We start from the raw sequence: 22,550 nt of genomic DNA, 5'->3' as shown, positions 1-22,550 counted from the left end.
ATGGATCAACACCACAGGAAAGGTTAAAAAAAAGTAATGGAAAACCATGTAGACTGGAATTGAAATAGTGCTCTGCAAGTTGTAGATAATAAATGTTGAAAGTAACATTTTATTCATGCATTACCCAAGAAGTTAGAGAAAGAGAGAGAAAAAAGTGAAAGCTAGCAGCAGCAGCTGCAATTACAATCAGACTTTGGATATCAAGGCTGTTTAAACTGGGTCTTCTAATAGGATTACTCCTAGTCAGTCATGCTCATGTGGATTTTGAAGTACAGGGTGCCCCCAAAGGCACTGTCTTCTAAACAGTTAGGCTGCTATGGAGTTTTACGTATCTGTTACCATGTTTAATGAATTTTCAGTCATGAATGAATTTGGAAAGTTAAAGCTTTTCAGAACGTTTTTTAAAAATGCACAGGTTTCCAAATGTACAGATAGAAGCGACACAATTTTTGAAAGTATTATTGATCTCAACTTTTCTTCCATTTTATCCCTTAGCCCAATGATTCACTTCCATTCAGGAAGCCTTTCCCAACTTCTAACTCAAGTTAGGATAGAGATACCCTTAGGAGATGCTTCCTTGGCATACATTCCTCTTCTGTTAGAATGTAAAAGGGGATCCCTTTACTCTTCTCTGTATTGAGATTGCCTAGCACAGAGCTCAAATGGATTCTGAAATGAAAAAATGCCTGATTCTCTTCATGAGGCCTCTGAAAAACATGTTGTGGGGTCCCTCTTGTGAAGGTCACCAAATGAGAAGTGGAGACAAACTTTATATCCATTTTACCATTTGTGGAAGACAGAGGCAAGTTTCCATTATCTACCTCAAAGATGTCAGAAAAAATTGAAAAATCTTTTCATATTTATCATAATCGAAATCAAGTAGTACTGAAAAAGTAGTGAGGAAGGTTATGTGAATGATGGTGGAAGATGGGAATGAGGACAGGATGGAACAGCATGTAGAAAGATGGAACACCTGTAGAAAGGCAGCATTCTGGTGGCATATGGAATAAACCCCTCTACCCCCCAAAAAGATGAAAGAAAGAAAAAGCTCTTTTTCAGCTTGACTCTACCACCTGCATTAAGAAGCATCACAGCTTGGAAAGATACAGTCCTAATTTTGAACAAAGAAGAAACAATATCAGAAATGTTCATCAGAAGCTTGCCTTTTCTTGACCAGCTCTTGTTCAAAATGTTCTGTATAATAATTACTGTTAATATGCACTGAAGGACAATGATACACCTGCAGGCATAATCCTCAAACCTGAAAGGTCACTAAAATTGTATTTCCCCATTCTTCCCTCATATTAATGTTAACATACAGACATGAAAGCAGACTTGAGGAAATTAGGACTTATCTGTGAACACATGACAGCTTTAACCAAGAATATTGGCCCTGCCTTGTATTCTAGCCACGTTTCTACTTTTTCAACAACCTTGAAAAATAAATATTTGAACTACAATCTTCAATAAAGTCCCTCTACATTTGTTGTCAGTCTTAATCACTTTTTTCTTGTCTGCTTAGTGCCTTTAGCTCTTAGATGTTGCACCTGGAGATTCTTGCTTACTTTATGATGTAGGTTTATACACCCTTTAATTGAAAGCAAACCGCCTTAGATAATCGAGTGAAAAACAATGTTACAAGGTCCACTTTCCGTTAAAAGGCAAATAGAAATATTAGGCTGTTCTCTAAAATGAACAAAAACACATAAAAATACATCATAATCTACCATTCCATTTCCTTTATCAGAGATAAAATCCCACAGCCTAAAAAGGCCTCTTTTGTGTGCATGTTTTGTCCCCCAGCAGGGGTGGCGGATACAAGGTACTGCAGTTCTCAGTGACTAGTCTTTTCTCTGTCCAAAAGAAAGACTTTAGTCACACAGTATGTGAAATCTTTTTATATTCATGTTTCTACAATAATCATAAAAACTTTAACCCAAATTTGTTTAATACTTTAATTATCATGTACTGAAAGCACTTCATTAAAAAAAAAAAGTAGAACTGATAATGGAAGGATGACAGGAACATATATCTCACCTTTAAGCAGTGTGTATGATTTTTTTTTAATGTGAAGGTTAAAGTTGAGTTTATAAACTGACAGGAAAAGATATGAGAATTTATCTTTAAGGCAATATCATTTGTATAAGATACCTTTAAATAGCAATATGACAATGGATCAAAGAGGAAACAGAGCCTATTCCTACATGACTGTGCGGAACATGTGAATGGCCATCCCTAGAGTTGTTAGCGTACAGCCTCCATGGATGGACCCTGTGACTGCATGCACTAAGTGGAGTTCTACATACACCAATGCAAAGAACTCACTAAAAAAAAGAGAGACAAAATAGTTACTGCTGATGGAACTGTTAATGCAACAAAAGTTCAAGCTTAGCACTGTCTCCTAAAAACTACTGAGACATTTCAGTTAACATAAAAACTGTTACACTATGTATGGAGGCACACATTGGAAATATTTTACTAAGTACCTAACAACTGTTTTCAAAAAATCAGAGGAGGAAAAGCTTTCAGTTATATAAAGTTAAATGCATACAGTCGGTAGATATCTATTCCTCTGGGATTACTATCTTCCACCCACATTTTTTTGGTTTTAGGGAAAAACCAGTAAGCCTGCAGCTTTCTTTTTGATTAAATGAAAGACACTAGACAAATGGATTCCATTCTTGACCCCACCAAACAGCACTTACAGCCAAATCGCCCTGTCTGGTAGGCACAGAATAGGGACTCAAAATATGGTTCTATTTTTAGTGAGCATTATACAAATGTAAACATGTACAAGTTTCCTAGTATTTTATGAGGTTGCTGCTCTGCCTCTAACAGTTCAAGCACATGTAGTTGTAAGACCAGATTTGTGGCAGTGTGCGTGTGTCATTAACATTTTTCCTGCCAAGGTTAAAACAACCAAATATAAACTGAAAACAAAATAAAAAGCAAGGTCTCCTTTGCATTCAATCACACTGATATTCAACATAAGATGGCATGTCACTAGGCAAATCATTCAAACTACAGTTGGGAGGCACTTTCTAAACACTGAGAATTTGAGAACAAGGAATTTAATGGTAGTGCAAAACTCTCTGTTCACTGTCCTCACAACAATATCCATCTTCTCCTGAATTAAAAAGTCATTAAATTTTTTTTTTTAATGGGAAAGCAGTTTTAAGATAAAAAAGTATTGCTATAAGTTACGGTGAATATCTGTATCTCCGACTTCAACCCTTTCCCACCAGTGTGAAAAGTGAATAAAGACAGCAAGAGTTTTTAGAAAGTTAACTTATATTAAAAAAGTATATAAACAATTTTAATACTACAAAGTAGTATTTCAGTACAAAGCAGTTCAAATATTAACTGTTCTTTAAACTGTTAAACTTTATTATAAATTAAAATTTCTTTACAAAAAAATTGCACATAATATTTGACCACTCTTAGGTTCTGATGCACTGGCATTTGCAATAGTTTCTTTAATCTTCAAGTTAAACAGTCTCGGCAAGGAGTCCAGAACGTAGAAAGGGTAATAAACAACCCTGATAGAGCATTCAAGTGCAACTAGCAGACTTGTGGCCATGGCAGTTACACTTTCCTTAAGATGGACTGCTATAGTTTTAAATCCTGAAATGAAGAATCTCAAAAAAATTTAAAAAGGAAAAACTAAAAGGGACTGCCTGCTTTTTTACTGTAAACACAGCCCTGGATATTAAATCCCAAACAGGAATCTCTCAGGCATCAGAGAGTGTCAAGTGAATCAGGAATAACACAAAATAAAAGAATGGGGGAGGAAATAAAAAAAAACAAAGCAAAATTAAAATAAATGTCAGTCACTTTGAGGAACTATACTTACGTATATGATGTTATGAGAATCTGGCAGGGCCTAGAAGCAGGCCAAACAGGAAGTTCATTTATCCAACCGAAGAGGATCATGTTCATTGCTTCCGGTTTTGAGGACAGGATATTGTAGGGAACTTGATATAATCAATAATGCTTGTCTGCCTTACACAGACCTTAGCCAGGGATCAGCCTAATCTTGAAGAATCATTCAAATAATTTTGGCAATTATTATAAGGACTTAGAACTGACTGCACCCAGTGTTCAGTGATTCTTGCTTTCTGTTTTGTTACTGTTTAAATTTAAGAGCTCATTTAGGCTGACTCCAATCTCTTGGCACTTGGAAACTAGTTTTCTCAGGTTATCAGTTTTACCTCCTTCTGATGCTTCAAACAAGAGTTGCTGTAAAAGACAGGGAAGCATAGAAGTAAGACTTAGCTAGAGTTTGAGCATTACCACATCAATGGATATGGCACATGCAGAAAATTTACAGGAAAACATCGAGATAAAATAAAAGATAAAAAGCATTACATCTTTCCACAGTGATGCACAAAGAGGTAACTTCTGTAAGGCTCTCTGATATAAACGGTGGACCTGTAAGATAGATATACACACAATTCCATCAGAAAATATAATGAAAAACACCTTCATAATTCCATCTGTTTAAAGAATGGTAATTCACAATAACATGAGACAAAATGGTTATGCTGAGTTTTGGAGTTTCCGAATATTTGGTGCTCTTAAAATGTTAACTACTTTTGTTTCCCCACCTGGTTCTTAGTGTGCATGAAATGTTAACTTCTGTGCTTTAATTCTTTTAAATTGAGAAGTCAACAAAAGGGGCAGAAAAACTTTTTAAAAGTGACCCATCTGAGATTCAACCATGGCTTACCTCTCTTTGTCCCTTTAGAACAATCTCAGCAGCAATGGCTCTAAGAGAAAAAAAAAAAAAAAAGGAATATAGAAAAAAGAAAAGAAAAATTTATATATCTTTGAACAAAATGAAACACCACCACTGGCAGAACACTGACTGTGGGAACCTGAGTACAAAACTTCCTGAAAGTTAACAGGCTAAACTTCCAAGGAAAACCTATAGTGAAAAGAAAAATTCAACAATTTTTATCAACTTTACAAGAAAAAAGCAGACCAGTGTTTTGAACATAAATAACGTTCACGGGAGAAAACAACAACAACAACAACAACAAAAAAAACACCTCATAATTACTAGTCAAAAATACCTAGCACTAACACCTTTAAAAGAAAGAAGAAATCAGACTACAACAGGGTAGACACACCACCATTTCAAAAGAGGCGGTCTTAAAATGTCTGTAGCAGATTTGTTTGATAACAGTACTGTTACCTAAATGTTCTCCTTCAAAGAAAATTAAAAGTCTACGCTTTTTGCTTTTAGAGGCAATTCTTAATGAGTACTCACTCTCATTAAACCTCAGTAAATGCTAAAAACAAATCTAAATTAAGAGTAGCAATCTGTCCAGGAAAAAAAGAAAAAAAAAAAAATATATATATATATAGATGTCATTTCAGATTTACCTGTCTGGAGCAAACCTTATAAATAAAAGCAATGGCTATAAAAACATGTACATGATTGTTGCATTACATTTTCCAGGTGGCCAGGCATGTTGGGATATTATATGTAAACATCTTGGCTTGAAGTTTCAGAATCTGAACATTGCTTTCTTCCCATTCATGTTGAAGTAACCTGTAAAGTACATTCAGGAAAATGAACAAAGCATTGCAAGGGTAGCGAACCCCAAATGTGCTCTATGAGCACAATGATGAAGTATAAATTTTGATTAGTTAAATTCCATCAAGACTACCCAGCAAATATTTTAGAATGCCTCTTACAAAAATTACCCTGGGACAGGAATGTGCAAACTACGAAGAGGTCAAGTCAAGATCTATGCTCATCTTACCAAACTACACTAAGGTCCATGTGTTTCTATAGGACATGAAAGCATTCCCTCCAAATAACGGCCCCTGTTTCCCACCCCAATTTTTTTTTAAAGTAATGGCTTGATACTAATGCAATTTCCTGGTATTTTTCTTTCTTAGAGTATGATCAATCTTGAATGTTTCTTGAACTAAAATGCATGTATAGTAACTATTAAAGTTCTCTATTCTCCTGGAAAAAAAGAACAGGGATGACCAGAGGAAATAAGTATCAAAACACAGAGGTAGGGATTTACCAACAAAATAAACAAGTAAACTACCTATATTCTAAAATGCCTATCACAATAGAAAATTATGTCAAAATATGACCACATTTTCTATTTCACGTTTTATCAAAGGTGTTTCATAATTAACATTTCTGCAATGAGCTTCTACAGATTGGCAGGCTTGCTAAGAAAACTGTAAAATACTACCATTATGTTTGTCTCAACTTTAGTTTTTAAACTTTTATACGATTTTCCCCACATACATGCTAAATGAAATGTAAATCCTTTAAAACATAAAGGAACATTTCATAAATATTTTAGGCATCTTATGATCCATAAAACGTTAAGATACAACTGATGCAGTGGGAATGACTGCACAAGTGGAAGCCAATGCATTAGCATGCAGGGTACCTTTTTGAATTAAAAAGCATAATTCTTGTGGATGAAAGTGGGTTTGCTGTATCAGAGCAGAGAAACTACAAAGAAAGGCTGAGAAATCTCGTTCTGATTGAATATATGAAATCCCTAATCAGTGCTTCAAATATGTGGTGTGAGGGCTCAAGGTCAGGAATCTACATTTTAAATGAGCATCCCAGGAGATTCTAATGTTTGCCAATATTTGAGAGCAACTGACCTAGATGAAAATATGAAAACCGGCGGGGCGCGGTGGCTCACGCTGTAATCCCAGCACTTTGGGAGGCCGAGGCGGGTGGATCACGAGGTCAGGAGATCGAGACACGGTGAACCCGTCTCTACTAAAAATACAAAAATTAGCCGGGCGTGGTGGCGGGCGCCTGTAGTCCAGCTACTCGGAGAGGCTGAGGCAGGAGAATGGCGTGAACCGGGAGGCGGAGCTTGCAGTGAGCCGAGATCGCGCCACTGCACTCCAGCCTGGTGAGAGAGCGAGACTCTGTCTCAAAAAAAAAAAAAAAAAAAAAAAGATATGAAAACCTCTTAAATAATATTCCCTTCCCACGGAAAACAACCTTATTGCTTATAATGCACATGCTAAGGACAGATGGTGTGTATTTAGGGAACACAGATGAACTTTACCTGAATGGAATTATTTGCCCCTTTGTAACCTGAAGTTTTTTGAAGCAACCAGAATTTTTACACTGACTTTTGAATGAATAGCTAAATATTGGCTTAACAACTCTGAAATTAAGTAGTATATATTCATGAGACATAGTGGAACAAGAGACTATTTTTATCAAGTTTTCAAGAATAATCTTATATAAAGAGCCTATTCCATTAGGTAGAGGACCAAAACAATGTTACTTTTTCTTACCTCAATGCAAGTCCAGAATTAGCTGGCATAATTGAACAAAACCGTTCCAAGGTTTTGGAATGCTGGGTCTTTGGAACACAGCTCAAATAAAAGAAAATAACCTGTAAAGGTTGAGGGGGGTGAAAAATGAATGCAACCAAAACGTGAAATCCAATTACCTATGTGTTTTAACATGAAAACCAAAATGGTCTTTAAGATATGAATGTATAAATTATAATAATGTATGATGTTGTGAGTTACAGTTCCTACCATTAATTTTATTAGTGACTTTCCAAATATGAATTAGGAAATATGGTCTAGTGATGAGAGCCATGGGCAGAACACTGACAAGAAGCCAGGAGTCCGGGTTTTCATTCCTGAGTCTACCTTTACTTGCTGTATAGCTCGGCAAGTCATAGGGCTAATAATACCTGCCACATCTTGCTCATGGAATGCCCGTGTGTAAATGACTTAATGTCCATAAAGTGGTTTGAGATCCTGGGATAAAGAATGGCATAGAAGTACAAAGCATAATAATTGGTTATCCTGATTAGCAACAAAACCACCCCACCAAAAATAAATAAAACATATATATGTTTTAGTCTACAATGAGCTTTAGCAAGGAGCTTTTTAGCCTATAATGCACTGAATAAAAGTGGTGTCTGAAATAAATTTTTTAAAATGATAATCACATATCATTAGATTCTTTTAGAATTAGAAGCAGCTCCTAATTTTAAGCTTTCTTATGCCTTGTGTATAGCTATATTTGCTTGACAAAATATTAACGAAAAGAGCAGCTACAATGTATAAGTCCATTCTTATTTATTTTGAAGTTACTAAATTTTTCATTCAGTAGAATTTTCAACTACTCAAGCAAAACATTACAGGTATTACAATAGAATCTTTCATTTGATGTGTTTTTTCATTAATATGTATTATACGTTAATATCCCTTCAATTTTGCTTCAAATGTTAAATTTTCATAACCATAACATAATAATTAATGCACATTTTAGTTGAGCCTTAAAGGGCTCTATTGCTAGACTCTGAATAGATAAATAAGAAACATAGTCAAGAATAATAGTGAATGTTAAGAAAGTAGTCCTAGGAAAAGCTCTCTTGATATAAAACAGGAGTTTTGCTATCATTATTAAAGTCTCTTTGTTTTACACAAACAACTGAAGAAAAAAGTTTTGAGTTCTTACCCTATTATGAAATTCATAGTTGGACCAGTAATCAGCACTGCTAAAAGGAATGGGGTATCGGGCAGGGACTGTAACCAAACATCTATTCACTAAATCAGTAAAAAATTTGAATTCTTGAACTTTGTTTCTGGATCCAGCAGCTCTATTATTCGCAAAGACAAGATAACTGCCAAAAGACAAATATTATAATTTAGAATAACTAAGACAGTAGTTCTCTCACCAAGAAAGCTGGCCACCCCTTTCCCAATCATACCCCTTTATCCCCAAATCCCATTCTTATCAAGAAAAACTAAACTTACTCCATCCATATCTTCTGTACTATATCACATCTCATGGCCACCCCTAATGCTGCCTCATATGCCTCCACTGTCTCTTTAATACTTGATTGAAGAGGATGACAAAGGCTGTTTAAAAAATGAAGGAAAACATATGTCTATCATTCAATTCCATCAGGTCAAGGAACAACAAAGTATTTTAAACATTACGGATGTTATTACAACAGAATCCTTTCTTCTCTAGTATATATCAAATCTTAGCATCTCTTCAATTGTGCTTCAATGACTTTAACATCAAGTTAATTATAACAAACACAGTGTAATTCAGTAATAAATAGCAAATGCAGGCCTAGTATGCAATATCTTTCCACAGTGGATGTCTCACCAGTAAATCAGCCACAAATAAGGAACTTGGTGGTTAAACACATCATCATCAAAATTTCCTTTACATAAACGAGATGGAATGTCAATTGGTCCTGGAATATTTAAGAGATACCTGAAAAAAAAAAAATTCAAATATTGGTTTAAATTATACTTACTACACACACATGAATTACACACATTTTTTAAAATCGTTAGTTTCACTTAAATTTCATGGAAATATTTTTTAGAAAGCAATGAGACTTTCTTTTTATATGCATACCACACCTCTTTGGTCACATCTCTAGGATTACACATTACTCAAAACGCTTTGTTTGTTTTTGAGACAGAGTCTCGCTCTGTCATCCAGGATGGAGTGCAGTGGCATGATCTCAGCTCATTGCAACCTCCACCTCCCAGGTTCAAGTGATTCTCATGTCTCAGCTTCCCGAGTAGCTGGAACTACAGGCATGCACCACCACGCCCAGCTAATTTTTGTATTTGTAATAGAGATGGTGTTTCACCATGTTGGCCAGGCTGGTCTTGAACTCCTGGACTCAAGTAATTCTCCTTCCTCAACCTCCCAAAGTGCTGGGATTACAGGCATGAGCCGCTGCGCCTGGCCACAATTTTATTATTTTATACCTATGTGAAAAACTCTCCTCCTAAAATGAATTTTTTATTCTATCCCCAAGATTAAACAAAACACCATAATCCTCTAATTAAACCCAGTTTAAAAAGAACAAATGAGTCTACCAAGTATCTGAAATTTTCCAATGAAATCTGTACTTTCTTGTTAAAAAAAGATTTACAAGGCCTGGGGCTGTGGCTCACACCTGTAATCCCAGCACTTTGGGAGGCTGAGGCAGGTGGTTCACTTAAGGTCAGGAGTTCAAGATCAGCCTGGCTAACAACTTGGGTGAAACCCCACGATCTCTACAAAAAAATACAAAAATTAGTCAGGCATGGTGATGCACACCTGTAGTCCCAGCTACTCCTGGGCTGAGGTGGGAGAATAGCTTGAACTCAGGAGGCAGAGGTTGCAGTGAGCTGATATCACACTACTGTGCTCCAGCCCATGTTATAAAGTGAGATCCTTTCTTAAAAAAAAGATTTACTAAACCTTATATCTGAAAGTAATCTCTCTCACATACAGCCATACACACATACAGCCCATTTAAGTTTAATTTTAGACATGATATCAAAGTGTATTCTATAACACATTAGCCCGTAAGGTACCTGTCAAAAGATCTATGATCAAATAAGGTTGGGAAATACTACAAATTATAGCCCCTTCTTGAAAAGCCACAATACTTACTAGGATTGTAAGTCAATCCCAGTGACTCTAAGAAGTCAATCAGTAAAGAATTCTACTTGACTAAGTCCATTTTCCTTCTAATGTATTTTAATCTGTATGATACTTACCACCATCTTTAAGAACAATGTTTTTAAAGGAAATACATTGATCGCAAAAATGACAATCTAGTATAACTATTTGTCTTAAATTTTTAAATAATTGCAAGGGAACAAGTCTTAATGAATTAGATGGGCTGTATGGGGGGCAAACACAAGAAAAAGAAATAGAACATCTAGAAGTTAAGTTATCATCCTGACTTTGCCAAGACAAGCTACAATGCCATGAGTTAATCCCTTAACTTCCTCACTGAAAACTGAGATGGTCAGAAGAGATGACTTCATATCTAATCTACTTAAGACTATAATCCCTAGTTTAACTTTAGTAAAGTAAATGAAATCCCCAAATTAATTTTTCTGGCTATCTACTTAATCTTCAAATTCACTTGAAACATATGAAAATTATCCTATCTAGTTCTTTCTGCCTGCCATCTTTATACTAAATGTCACATACAGAGTTGACAGAATTCAACTCCAGGTAAAAATTATAGTGCTAAGTATTTTGCTTAACAATTTCTACTCATGAAATTTTAAAAGTATTTTGAACCAATTAAGAGCAGATTTCTCCTATTAATAAACATTGACAATTTATGAATTTAAAAAACTTATTATCAATATACAATAAGTATGGCAATGCCAAAAATTGTCTCATCTATCGTCATTCTCCTAATATCTGATGAAAAAGACTTTCTAAATTAACAGAAATGCACAATCTTTGTGTAACCAAGGGTTTCACTATAGTCTAAATAAGCTATAAACAGGATACCTTTTTCTCTTAATTCTCAGTGAATTATGACTATTTCCACAAAAGAATTTAATAAAGATGACTTAGTAATAAGAATATATTTGGAGACAACTCATTTTCAAATTTTTACTGATGCTTATTTATTCTGCCTAATTAAGCTGGCATCAAGAAGATCTGAAGATCTTTGATTAGTTACCAAGGCAGAAATTGGTAGCATTTTCTTTTAAACTAAACCAATTATCTCTGTGCCCAAGGGAAGACCAGAACCAGAAGTCTCTAAAGAGTTTGGTTCAGTCTTGAATTAGTCTTTTGCCTGAGCTTGAGATGTTAAAGCAAACTAATTTAAATGAGGAAGAAACTGAGTATGGAGAAGCTGAAAAATCTCTAAATCCCTTATGGAAGTTTAATTATTTTCTATTAATTTGCATTTAAAATTATTTCATTTGTAATTATTTGCAAATATTAATCTGGATGTAACAGAGCAGAAAGAAGGGCCCTTTGGGAAGGGCACTAAAATTGCTATGGCAATAAACTGGCTACCATAAGAGGACATATATAAAGACTCAAGTCTGGGAGGGAATAGTGTCCCCAGATCTTAAATAAAACTGCCACGTTCACAACAAGTTCTAGGGTGGGCCGGGCGCAGTGGCTCACATCTGTAATCCTAGCACTTTGGGAGGCCAAGGCAGGCAGATTGCCTGAGCTCAGGAGTTTGAGACCATCCTGGGTAACACGGTGAAACCTGTCTCTACTAAAATATAAAAAATTAGCCGGGCGTGGGGGTGTGCGCCTGTAATCCCAGCTACTCGGGAGGCTGAGGCAGGAGAATTGCTTGAACCTGGGAGACAGAGGTTGCAATGAGGCAAGACCGCACCACCGCACTCCAGCCTGGGAGACAGAGCGAGATTCCGTCTCTTAAAATAAAATTTAAAAAAACAAAACAAAACAAAAAACAAATTCTAGGTTGGATAGATCACTTACTTAACAAAATTTGGGCTTTAAGATTCTATTTTCACTCTGTATTTTCTACAAGAAATTTTTTGGGGAGATATTCAGCTTAGGTCTTTCTTCTCTTGTTCTTCCTAATACAAAATAATAGAGTATGTCATGATAAAATATTTTCTTTTTGATGCTGTTTTACTTAGGATCGGCAAACCATGCCTATTTTTGTAAACAGTTGTACTGGAACACAGTCATAACCATTCATTTACATTTCATCTATGGCTGGTTTCTCAATAAAGCAACATAGTAGAGTAGTGGTAATAGACTACATGGCCTGCTAACCTAAAATATTTACTTTCTGGCTCTTAAGAAAAAAGTTTGCTAACCCCATAAAGAGATGAGGAGGACAAAGGAAAGATAATTTTAAGAGCCTCCCCCCAGAAAATCATTATTCAAAATCTGCCATGAACTCTTATTGTTGGAACAGGAACTCTCAGGAAAGACAGTAACCACAGCTCTATATGAGCTATTAAGAAATTAATGGTTGAGAAAAGAATCCTCTGAAACTTCTTACTCCATAACATTTCAGAGGCTAGAGCAGTTCTCTTCAGAATTAAAAAAAGAAAAAGGCGTATTATTTATATTCACTTTGATGACCTATCAAATAAATGAAAATATATTTTGTAAAAAATCACTGAGATTGCCTTGGGATAATTAAGTGCTATAATATTAAGTACTAAAATTAACAACAATAACGATAAAGTAAAAGAATGAGTTACTATGGTGTTAATATATGCCTTACTTTGTATAGTGTGTTTAATCCAAAGAGTGTTAAAGAATTTTCCATTTTGCCTCCATTTTTATTGTTCTATTTATTCTGTTTCGAGTATTCTGTTAAGTGGGTATTCAAGTACTAAAAAGTCAGTCTAAAATGTAATCATATAAGGAAAAAACTGTAATCTTTCTACTGAACTGTGCTATCTTTCATTCCTCTACAAACTTAAGAATTCTACAACTTACCGAAACAGATCCAAGTTATTATACTTCTCAAACCCCGGTTTAAAGAAGGATGCAATAAATTTCCGCAAAAATGGAAGAAGATTATCGCCTCGATTCTATTTTAAAAAGAGGGAGGGGGATATACATCAGGCTTACAATGTTTAATTAAAATGCCACAAGGGAGAAAAAAAAGCCTTAAAAAAGTACTCATTAGATTAAGTTTCTTGGGTGGGTAAGGGGCGGAGGGGATAAGTCTGAGACATACTCAGAAAACTTTTATTATATTTTACTCTCTGAATTAAGTTCAACTAACGATTAAACAGCTTAACATCTAGTATTACCACAGGCTCACATTTCATCCACCAATTATGTATTAGCCATCTAGCACTGTGGTAGGCGTTGGGCTGCAAATATGAGTAAACATGTTCCTTGACTTCAAGAAGTTTAGTATAGTATATATTAAAGCAGCTAGGAATAAAATTACAAAGCACTGTAGTAAGTGCTATGGCAGAGAGAGAAGGAACACCTAACACAGCTTGCAAAGGGTAAAAGGACCAGAAACACTTCCTGGTGAGGCCAATAGCGAAATTTGAAACATAAAAGCATCATATTTAAGAATTATGCATCATTTTTTTACCTGTAAGATGAAGAATTTGCACATATGATAAAAAACCTCTGCATTCTGAGGATTTTTTTCAAATGCAGTAAGCCACACTGCTTTGGCTTTGTCATGCTGATTTGTTTGCAAATATAATGCAACGAGGGCTTCCAGCAACTGGCAGTTAATGGGACATGACTCCAATAAAGATTTACAAAGCTCCATTGCAGCCTCATACCTTAACAAAAAAGAAAAAAAAAAGGCTAAAGACATGAAAAGATCACTTTTTAATATAAGGTTAGCTGCTTGGCAATTAAGTTGTACCTCTCCAGGAGTTGGTGCAGAGCAATCATGTTTGTGTAAAGTGGAAGGCAGGCCTCTATTCTTTCCTCAACAGTAAGGCTCTCATCTGTGCAAGCTTTCACCGCATCTACCCAAAAACATCACAACAACACGAATCACGTCAATCAAAAAATGAAATATTTGACTGCGTTACTTGAATTCTGAGAGACCAATGGGAAAAGACGACCCCTCCCTTTGATTACCCATCCATCATCTTATTCACCTTTACTGAGCTTCTGGCTTTTACTCAAAGGAAGTAATTCAAGTAATCTCCAAAATCCTAAAATTCAATTCCTTACCCTCAACTTTCCTGGTAAGAACAAAGCCATCCCATATGAGCTTTTGCATCTATCAGTGTTTTCATTTAAACAAGTATCTCTGCAATTATCCTAAATTCTTTAAAACCCATCTCAAAAAAAAAAAAAAATTACAGAATAAATTATCTTTTCATCTTTCCCTGACCACTGCAAAGGAGGTCTTGCTCTGCTGCCCCACAGCCATTTGAATGTCTCTCCAAATTAGATCCTTTCCTTACTCCATCAAAACACACTTTTACCCTTGTAAAGAGTTCTTTCTTGATCTTCTTGCTACTTATTTTTTTTTTTTTGAGACGGAGTCTCGCTCTTTCACCCAGGCTGGAGTGCAGTGGCGCGATCTCGGCTCACTGCAGGCTCTGCCCCCCGGGGTTCACGCTGTTCTCCTGCCTCAGCCTCCTGCGTAGCTGGGACTACAGGCGCCCGCCACCTCGCCCGGCTAATTTTTTTTGTGTGTGTTTTTAGTAGAGACGGGGTTTCACCGTGTTAGCCAGGATGGTCTCGATCTCCTGACCTCGTGATCCGTCCGCCTCGGCCTCCCAAAGTGCTGGGATTACAGGCGTGAGCCACCGCGCCCGGCTTGTTGCTACTTATTAAATGGTACAATGTTTTACTTTGCACAGCTGTGACCATTTCCTCCTTACCCAATGGTACCACAACTTCCCAGATCTGTGGAGTTTAAAAGTGAATGCAATCACTTTGAAACTGTGCTCTTGAAGTTCACTCATAAGGACTCAAATCTTACCAAACATAAAAGCTCATCTCTACCTTCATTTTAACATTTGACAGTGTTCTTCCCCTTCTTTTTAATTTCTTCTTGCCTCTGCTTCCAATAGATTGTTTAAATTTCCTCTTAGTCCCATTTTAATGACTCTACTCTCCCTTTTACTCCTTACTGTTATGCTCTTAAATCTCATTTCCTCAGAAAAAATATCTCATAGCCTCAACTACTGCATAATTTACTTCAAAAACACATTAGAAAAACTGTAAAGCACCCTGTAACACAGTAACTTCTATGTGAATAACTGAATAACACTCAAATCCACTTATGTATTGATTGATAATTGTCCAATTAAGGTCCACTTCCTTTTTTTTTTTTTTGAAACGGAGTCTTGCTCTGTTGCCCAGGCTGGAGTACGGTGGCACGATCTCGGCTCACTGCAAACCTCTACCTCCTGGGTTCAGGCAATTATCCTGCCTCAGCCTCCTGACTAGTTGGGATTACAGGCACACACCACCATGCCCAACTAGTTTTTGTATTTTTAGTAGGGACGGGGTTTCACCATGTTGGCCAGGCTGGTCTCAAACTCCTGACCTCAAGTGATCCACCTGCCTCAGCAGATTATCGAGTGCTGGGATTACAGATGTGAGGCACCGTGCACGGCCAAGGTCCACTTTCTTATTTCCTACCGCCAACAATCATTTCCACTTGAATGACCAATTACAATCACAAATACTACTCCTACCATCGAAATCAGTCTTCCCAACTTACCAGTTTTCTATTAATGACACTTTCCTTTTCCCAGTCTCAAAACCCTGAAATCTTTGTTTACTCCTTCTCCTCTTCCCTGACATTTAATCTGCAACCCCCCGCCTCACCCCCACGTATTTCTATGTGATAACTTAAAATATCTCTAATACCCTGCTTCTCAGAATACTTTTCTTGTACTTCAGTTACTGCCATCAGCTTCTGGTTGGTTTTCCTACCATTGGTATAACTTCTCTTCAAGCACATTCTCTTTCTTAAAGAACCTCTACTGCCATCAAGTCTACCACATTTTCAAGATTCTTGAAAATCAAGTATCATTCTACTTATCAAGCTTAATCACTACTATTGTCCAGCACAGAATTCTCAGTCTGGTAAGACCTAACCCTTTTCCCAATCACTTCAAATCCATTGCATAAATTCCCTTCTACCTGTTGCTTTTTGTTTATTCAACTCCCCTAACAGTAATGTCCTTTCTTTTCTTTCCTTCCTTCACTGGATATATAATAAGCACTTAATAATTTGCCAGACATCCTTACAGGCCCTTAGGAGTAAAATGATAAATAAGACAAGGGTCCACCCCCATCTCTGACGAGACCCACTTTGTCATATTGACAGCCATGCTTCAACATCTAGCTCCAGGTCCCCATTCTTCTATGAAGACTTCCTTGATCATGCCAATCTATAATAATCTCTTCCCTTTGGGTTCATGGCCTGTATCAAGTAATTCTATAAATCACAGATCCCAGTCTCTTTTTTTCTTTTTTTGAGACTGAGTCTCACTCTGTTATCCAGGCTGGAGTACAATGGCGTGATCTCAGCTCACTGCAACCTTCGCCTCCCGGGTTCAAGCGATTCTCAAGCCTCAGCCTCCCGAGTAGCTGGGAATACAGGCGTGAATCACCACGCCCGGCTAAATTTTGTATTTTTAGTAGAGATGGGGATTCATCATGTTGGCCAGACTGGTCTTGAACTCCTGACCTCAGGTGATACGCCCACCTTGGCCTCCTTGGCTGGGATTACAGGGGTGAGCCACTGTGCCCGGCCCTAGTCTCTTTTACGTAGCATACAATTTAGACTATATACTAACACACAGTTATATGGCCTTGTATGTTTAATAATTATGACAAAGGTATAGATTTTACCTTCTGACTAGGCTATATACTTCTTTTAGGAAGAGGCTTTATATCTTGTAATGTGTTCCACAATAGTCGTATCATTTAATATAGAGAAGCAACCAAACTCATTGACTGATGGAGAAAATATTAATTGGTTGAAAAGATATAAATCTTTAAATTTCCACCTTAATGGATGCTAAAAAGAAAAAGTACCTAGTTCTCTGATTTAATCAATTCATCAAACTTACATAATTTATTTTCTCTACGCATTTAACAGATATCCTTTGCCACAATCAGAAAGATAAACAATGTAATATCGTGCAGCTATTGGTTTTCAAAGATGTCAGTGTCCATCTTCTCTGATTCAATACTTAATTTGCCTAATAAATTGTGAAACTAAAACTTGCAATATAGAGATATAAATTTGTTCCACTTAATTATGGAGAATCACAATAATGGGCAGTTAATGTTCTAAACACTGATGTTATAACAGTTGATATTACAATTTATAAACTTTATACTTACCTTCAAAAACTGCTAACAACATGTCAGGATTAGTCTTTACATCTTGAACTGCTTGCCATGGCATTACAAATGATTCAGTGTTAACAATTCTTGAAGGATTATCATTAGATGGATCATAAAATTTTGAAGGGAGAATGTTGAATTCAATAAGATGTATGTAGGCCAACCATGCCAAACATCGATCACTGGTTTTAAGGTATTCAGCTACTATTCCATCATTAGCAGACTTCAATGCATTCTAGGTAAAATTTAAAATTTTTTGATAAAAAAATTATCCAGAGATGTCAATACCAGATTAACATAATTTTTACTATGCTAAAGTTTATGAAATAATAAAAAGGTCACATTTATTTGTACATTTTAAGTGTCCTGATACTTAAAATCTAATAAGACAAAGACGAAACAGTAAAAAGAAAAAATTTTTTAAACCACACCCATATAGATTATTTTCATCAGACTATTTTCCCTTATGGCTTCAATCTTGAAGTTTATCTGTGGATACTTAACATAAAATATTTTCATTGAAACCTTATAAAAACTCTAAAGATGTTACACCCATCAGGCAAATGAGGAAATAAAGTCATAAACTTACCCAATGTCACATGACTTACTAGTAAGTGTAAAAACAAGGATTCAAATCCAAATCTTGTGCTTTCAACCATTAAATAATGCTATGGATAACGGTGTAGACCTTTTAAACTCTTTCTACAAAATGCAATTAAATGCTGTAATAAGTGCTTACCTGTAAAATTGCCAGTGCACTTTGGCATCTTCCAGTAAATATGTGCAGCTGAACTCTAAACAAAAGAGCCTCTAAAAGCTGAAAGGACAAAATATTGGATGTTTCCTGCTTGGCTGCTCCCATCAGGAACTCCAACATTCTCCCACATACGTAATCCTTTTCTTCAAAGGTGCTTTCTAGGTGTAGAAACTGCCCAAAGGGCCTTTATATTATTAATCTTGCCTTTCAGGAATAAACCAAAACTACAGACTTTTCACATTTCATTAAGAAACCATCTCATAGTAAATCTTCAACTTCTGCAAAAAGGATAATTGTAAAAATGTATAAATCCATCTTCTAGTACTACAACCTAGACTCCCTCTTTTATCACATATCGAAAAGTGGAATCAGATGAAAACTAAAACAATACAGATATACTCTTAGAGACATCACTGAAGCAATTATATTTCTCTTTTCCCTGATTTAAAAGGTAAATCGCAGCCAGATCATGATAAATATCCAAAAGTACACATTTATTATTACACACAATTTGTGTTGCTTAGGTGTGTGACTGTATAAAAGTTTTGAGAATAGATTTATATTAGAAATGTGCTGGACGCGGTGGCTCATGCCTGTAATCCCAGCACTTAGGGAGGCCAAGGTGGGTGGATCACGTGAGTTTGAGACCAGCCTGGCCAATATGGTGAAACCCCATCTGTACTAAAAATACAAAACTTAGCCGGGCACAGTGGTGCATGCCTATAGTCCCAGCTACTTGGGAGGCTGAGGCAGTAGGACCACTTCAACCCGGGAGACGGAGGTTGCAGTGAGCCAACATCGCACCATTGCACTCCAGCCTGGGTGACAGAGCGAGACTCCGTCTCAAAAAAGATTAAAAAAAAAAAAGAAAGGAAATGCATGACAAAACACATTAAAGACCAAACAACTTCAAAGAAAAATATTACATCTTTTGAATATTCCACACCCTATAAAATCTTGTAGTGATAACTGCATTCACTTTGGTACAATGCTCTAGGTTAAAAAAAAAAAAAAATCAAGCATCCTTTACTATGCAAATCTGTTCAACTACCTGAGTTCAAATATTAAGAAATAGAGTAGCAAGTTTATCAAGGGGTATCATGTTATCCAAATCTATTTGGTTCACAAATAGATTCACAACTCCAGTTGGTAAGTAAATGACAGATCCGACAGCAATAGATTTATATAAAAATGTATCTGAAACTAATGGCTCCCAAGTTCAGGTGATAAAAGTTTAGGTGAATATTTATTTTATTTCTCAAGTGGATCAATTGTAATTTTAAGTCTGGGTAAAAAACATCCCATTCTTGGCTGGGCATGGTGGCTCACATCTACAGTTTCAGCACTTTGGGAGGCCCAGGCAGGAGGATTGCATGAGCCCAAGAGTTCAAGACCAGCCTGGGCAACAGAGCAAAAACCCATCTCTATAAAAAATCTAAAAACTATCCAGGCATGGTAGCACACATGTGTGGCCCCAGCTATTCAGGAGGCTGAGTCCAGGAGGACTTGGGTCCAGGAGGTGGAGGCTGCAGTGAGTCATGACTGCACTACTGCACTCCAGCCTGGGTGACATAGTGAGATCCTGTCTCAAAAACTGACAGCCAAAAAAACCATCTCATTCTCTTGGAGAAAGAGGAAGAGGCCATTTTTTCTCAAACAAATGTTTTTAGCTTAGCAAGTTTAGATATTAGTGTGAATTACAGATTGGGATTATTTATATAAGCAATGGAAACAGATAATAAAAAGACAAAAATTTTCCTGGCAGTCATTATAATTTTATAGAGGCAATTTAAGATAAATTTAAAAGAAACAATTTTTTCAGGTGTTTTGCAAAAGCTACACTTAACTTTGCCCAAACTAAAACTGTGTAGAAACAGGTTAAGTGTGAAATGTTTAACAATTTTACATTTTTTCTTTACCAATAAAGTTAACAACAACAACAACAACAACAAAATCACCTCCTCACTAAATATTTTCTTCTTGCTTAGTCTAAATTCTGATCCAGAAGTGGCCTTGTGGTTACTAGAAACTGAAAGTAAGGTTATTATGTCTATATTCAGATAAGGCATATGCTCTATTAAGCTACATATCAATATTTAAGATGATCCAAATGATTATACACACACACACACACACACACACACGTACGTTATCTTTTCTACTCACAGTCCAAAAGCTTTGATAATCTGGAGCATATTCAACAGCTGTTTCACACATTTCCTGCACTTCGTCCTTGGTTCCTCTTTTTGAGAACAATCTCAGGTAATGGCACCAAATTTCTGGATTGTCTTTGTTATTTTCCAATGCTCGCGCCAGAACATTTAAAGCAGAATCCAAGGATTCTGAGCACTCCCTGTGTATATAAAAGAAAAGGTGGAAGTGCTTTTTAGAACCTGCTTGAAAATTTAAACAGGGCTAATCCAATGAGTCAATTTTAAAATTCCATTTTCTATTAGAATTTACCAAGAAGTCAGGATCACTTATGAAAAGGGGTACTAGATTAAGATTTTAAATCACATACCTAAAAGTTTCTGATTTTCCACAGACCCAACAATTTTTTTAAGTGAAATGTTCAGTAAGCATTTACCACAGATAAAAGTACAGTGTTATAAAACCACTAAGATTATCAACTTCAAATGTGCTTTATGTCCATATTCAACAATACCTTTTATGATTTACACTGTTCGGGAATGCGAAAAGTTAAACAACTCTCTCTCAAGGCCAGCTACTGCAAGTACAAAATATCAAAGCTTTCAGTATAATAGTTCTTTTCAACGGTCAAGGGCTTGCTATCTCTTGGAGAAGATAATTCTTTCTCATGATCCTATTCATAAAATAATGTACGGTTCTTTTGGCCTTCACTCAGTAAATGAGTCAGAAAAGAAAACACTGTAACTTATCCCATTAACATGGAAATGACACACAGGAAAGTTAAATAAGCAACACATCCAGGCATGTGTGGGTTTATTAGCACTCTGCAGCACTGCCTTATTTAAAAGCTTTTAAGATAGTCAAATATTTCAAAGAAATGTGTAAAAAAAAAAAAAAAAAAACCCTTGAATTATTGTAACTATAAAGTTATAATTATGAAAAGATTATTCTTGGCTTATTTCTACTACCAAGAAGTTAGAAGATGCCATTTGCAATACAAACTATTGGTTGTATAAGTTATTACTATTTACCTTATTTAAATACATATAATTTAATATGACACAGAGACAAAAAGAAAATTCACCATTAATTTGGAGGTTCTCAGATAAGCTTTAAATATCCATTACAAATTAACAAAATTTAACCTATTCCACCATTATTTTATTATAATTTTATTAACAAACTATGACTACTATGATTTTTTAAAAAAACAATAATTAGTCATTCCACTAGCCAGAATTTACTGTTTTAACTAATCCTACTTTGAAATAAGAGCCTGCTGGAGTAAAAAACTTTAGTATAATTTATTACCCATACACTGAGCCATGCACACAAACTCAAGAGCTAATCTTAAACTTGTCTAATAGCTTTTAAACAATAAAATGCTTTTGGCTTTGTCAAAAAACAAAGACTCCATTGATACTAGGAAAGAAACCTGACTGATTACCATAGGTAAAAAAAACCTCAAACATAAAAACATAAATGTGCAACTGTTTACACAAAGATTTGAAGCTGACCTACCCCTCATTTTGATTCAAGTACTTGTATGCAAGCTTGAGCCAAAGTTGTACATGAGAAGGATTTTCAAGCACACTTGCTTCTAAATTAGCGATGTCATCAGTCTCATTTGTAAAGTATCTGACATCATCTGGAGTGACAACTGTATCCAGAGCTGGAACATTTATTTGGTTCTCTGGCTGGAAAGCTATTTGAAAAAAAGTATTATTAGCTTCACATTTTCTTTAGTCCACAGATGCAAGAAAAAGAAAACAATTGGTCTCATCTTTAAAATAACTTAAAAACCTAAAGATTCTAATGATATGTACTAGCTCATAGCTTTAAGGTAGAGCTATGACATAATTTATCACCCAAACCAGGACCCTTCTGAGTGGAAAGAGGTGCTACTAAAAATTACACCAGAAGACAAGGAGTAATTAGGACTCTGCTATTTTAAGGCTAAGTGACATTACCTTTTCAGTCCACTTATCAGTAACTATGATTCAACTGCTTTTTCATTATTATCAAATGAATTCACAT

General features: G+C 35.8%; 1 protein-coding gene across 1 annotated transcript in view; it reads right to left on the bottom strand.

The window, feature by feature from the left end:
- Window positions 1-3,273: 3,273 nt before the first annotated feature.
- ZFC3H1 (zinc finger C3H1-type containing) overlaps window positions 3,274-22,550 on the bottom strand; it is a 54,943-nt gene continuing 35,666 nt past the window's right edge. The window contains exons 21-35 of the mRNA XM_030819983.1: window positions 22,035-22,218; window positions 20,529-20,715; window positions 18,345-18,533; window positions 17,603-17,840; window positions 14,142-14,247; window positions 13,857-14,055; window positions 13,241-13,335; window positions 9,146-9,256; window positions 8,785-8,889; window positions 8,486-8,651; window positions 7,303-7,403; window positions 5,456-5,557; window positions 4,730-4,769; window positions 4,369-4,431; window positions 3,274-4,239 (exon numbers count right to left, since the gene is read on the bottom strand). Coding sequence (XP_030675843.1) covers window positions 4,102-4,239; window positions 4,369-4,431; window positions 4,730-4,769; window positions 5,456-5,557; window positions 7,303-7,403; window positions 8,486-8,651; window positions 8,785-8,889; window positions 9,146-9,256; window positions 13,241-13,335; window positions 13,857-14,055; window positions 14,142-14,247; window positions 17,603-17,840; window positions 18,345-18,533; window positions 20,529-20,715; window positions 22,035-22,218 — 2,024 coding nt within the window. The 3' untranslated portion in view covers window positions 3,274-4,101. The remainder of the gene's footprint in view (window positions 4,240-4,368; window positions 4,432-4,729; window positions 4,770-5,455; window positions 5,558-7,302; window positions 7,404-8,485; window positions 8,652-8,784; window positions 8,890-9,145; window positions 9,257-13,240; window positions 13,336-13,856; window positions 14,056-14,141; window positions 14,248-17,602; window positions 17,841-18,344; window positions 18,534-20,528; window positions 20,716-22,034; window positions 22,219-22,550) is intronic.

This window comes from Nomascus leucogenys, chromosome 10 (assembly GCF_006542625.1).
Source record: "Nomascus leucogenys isolate Asia chromosome 10, Asia_NLE_v1, whole genome shotgun sequence".
In the NCBI taxonomy this organism is placed as follows: Eukaryota; Metazoa; Chordata; class Mammalia; order Primates; family Hylobatidae; genus Nomascus; species Nomascus leucogenys.
The sequence above is the reverse complement of the archived record's forward strand: the minus strand, read 5'-3'. Positions and strand labels throughout refer to the sequence as shown.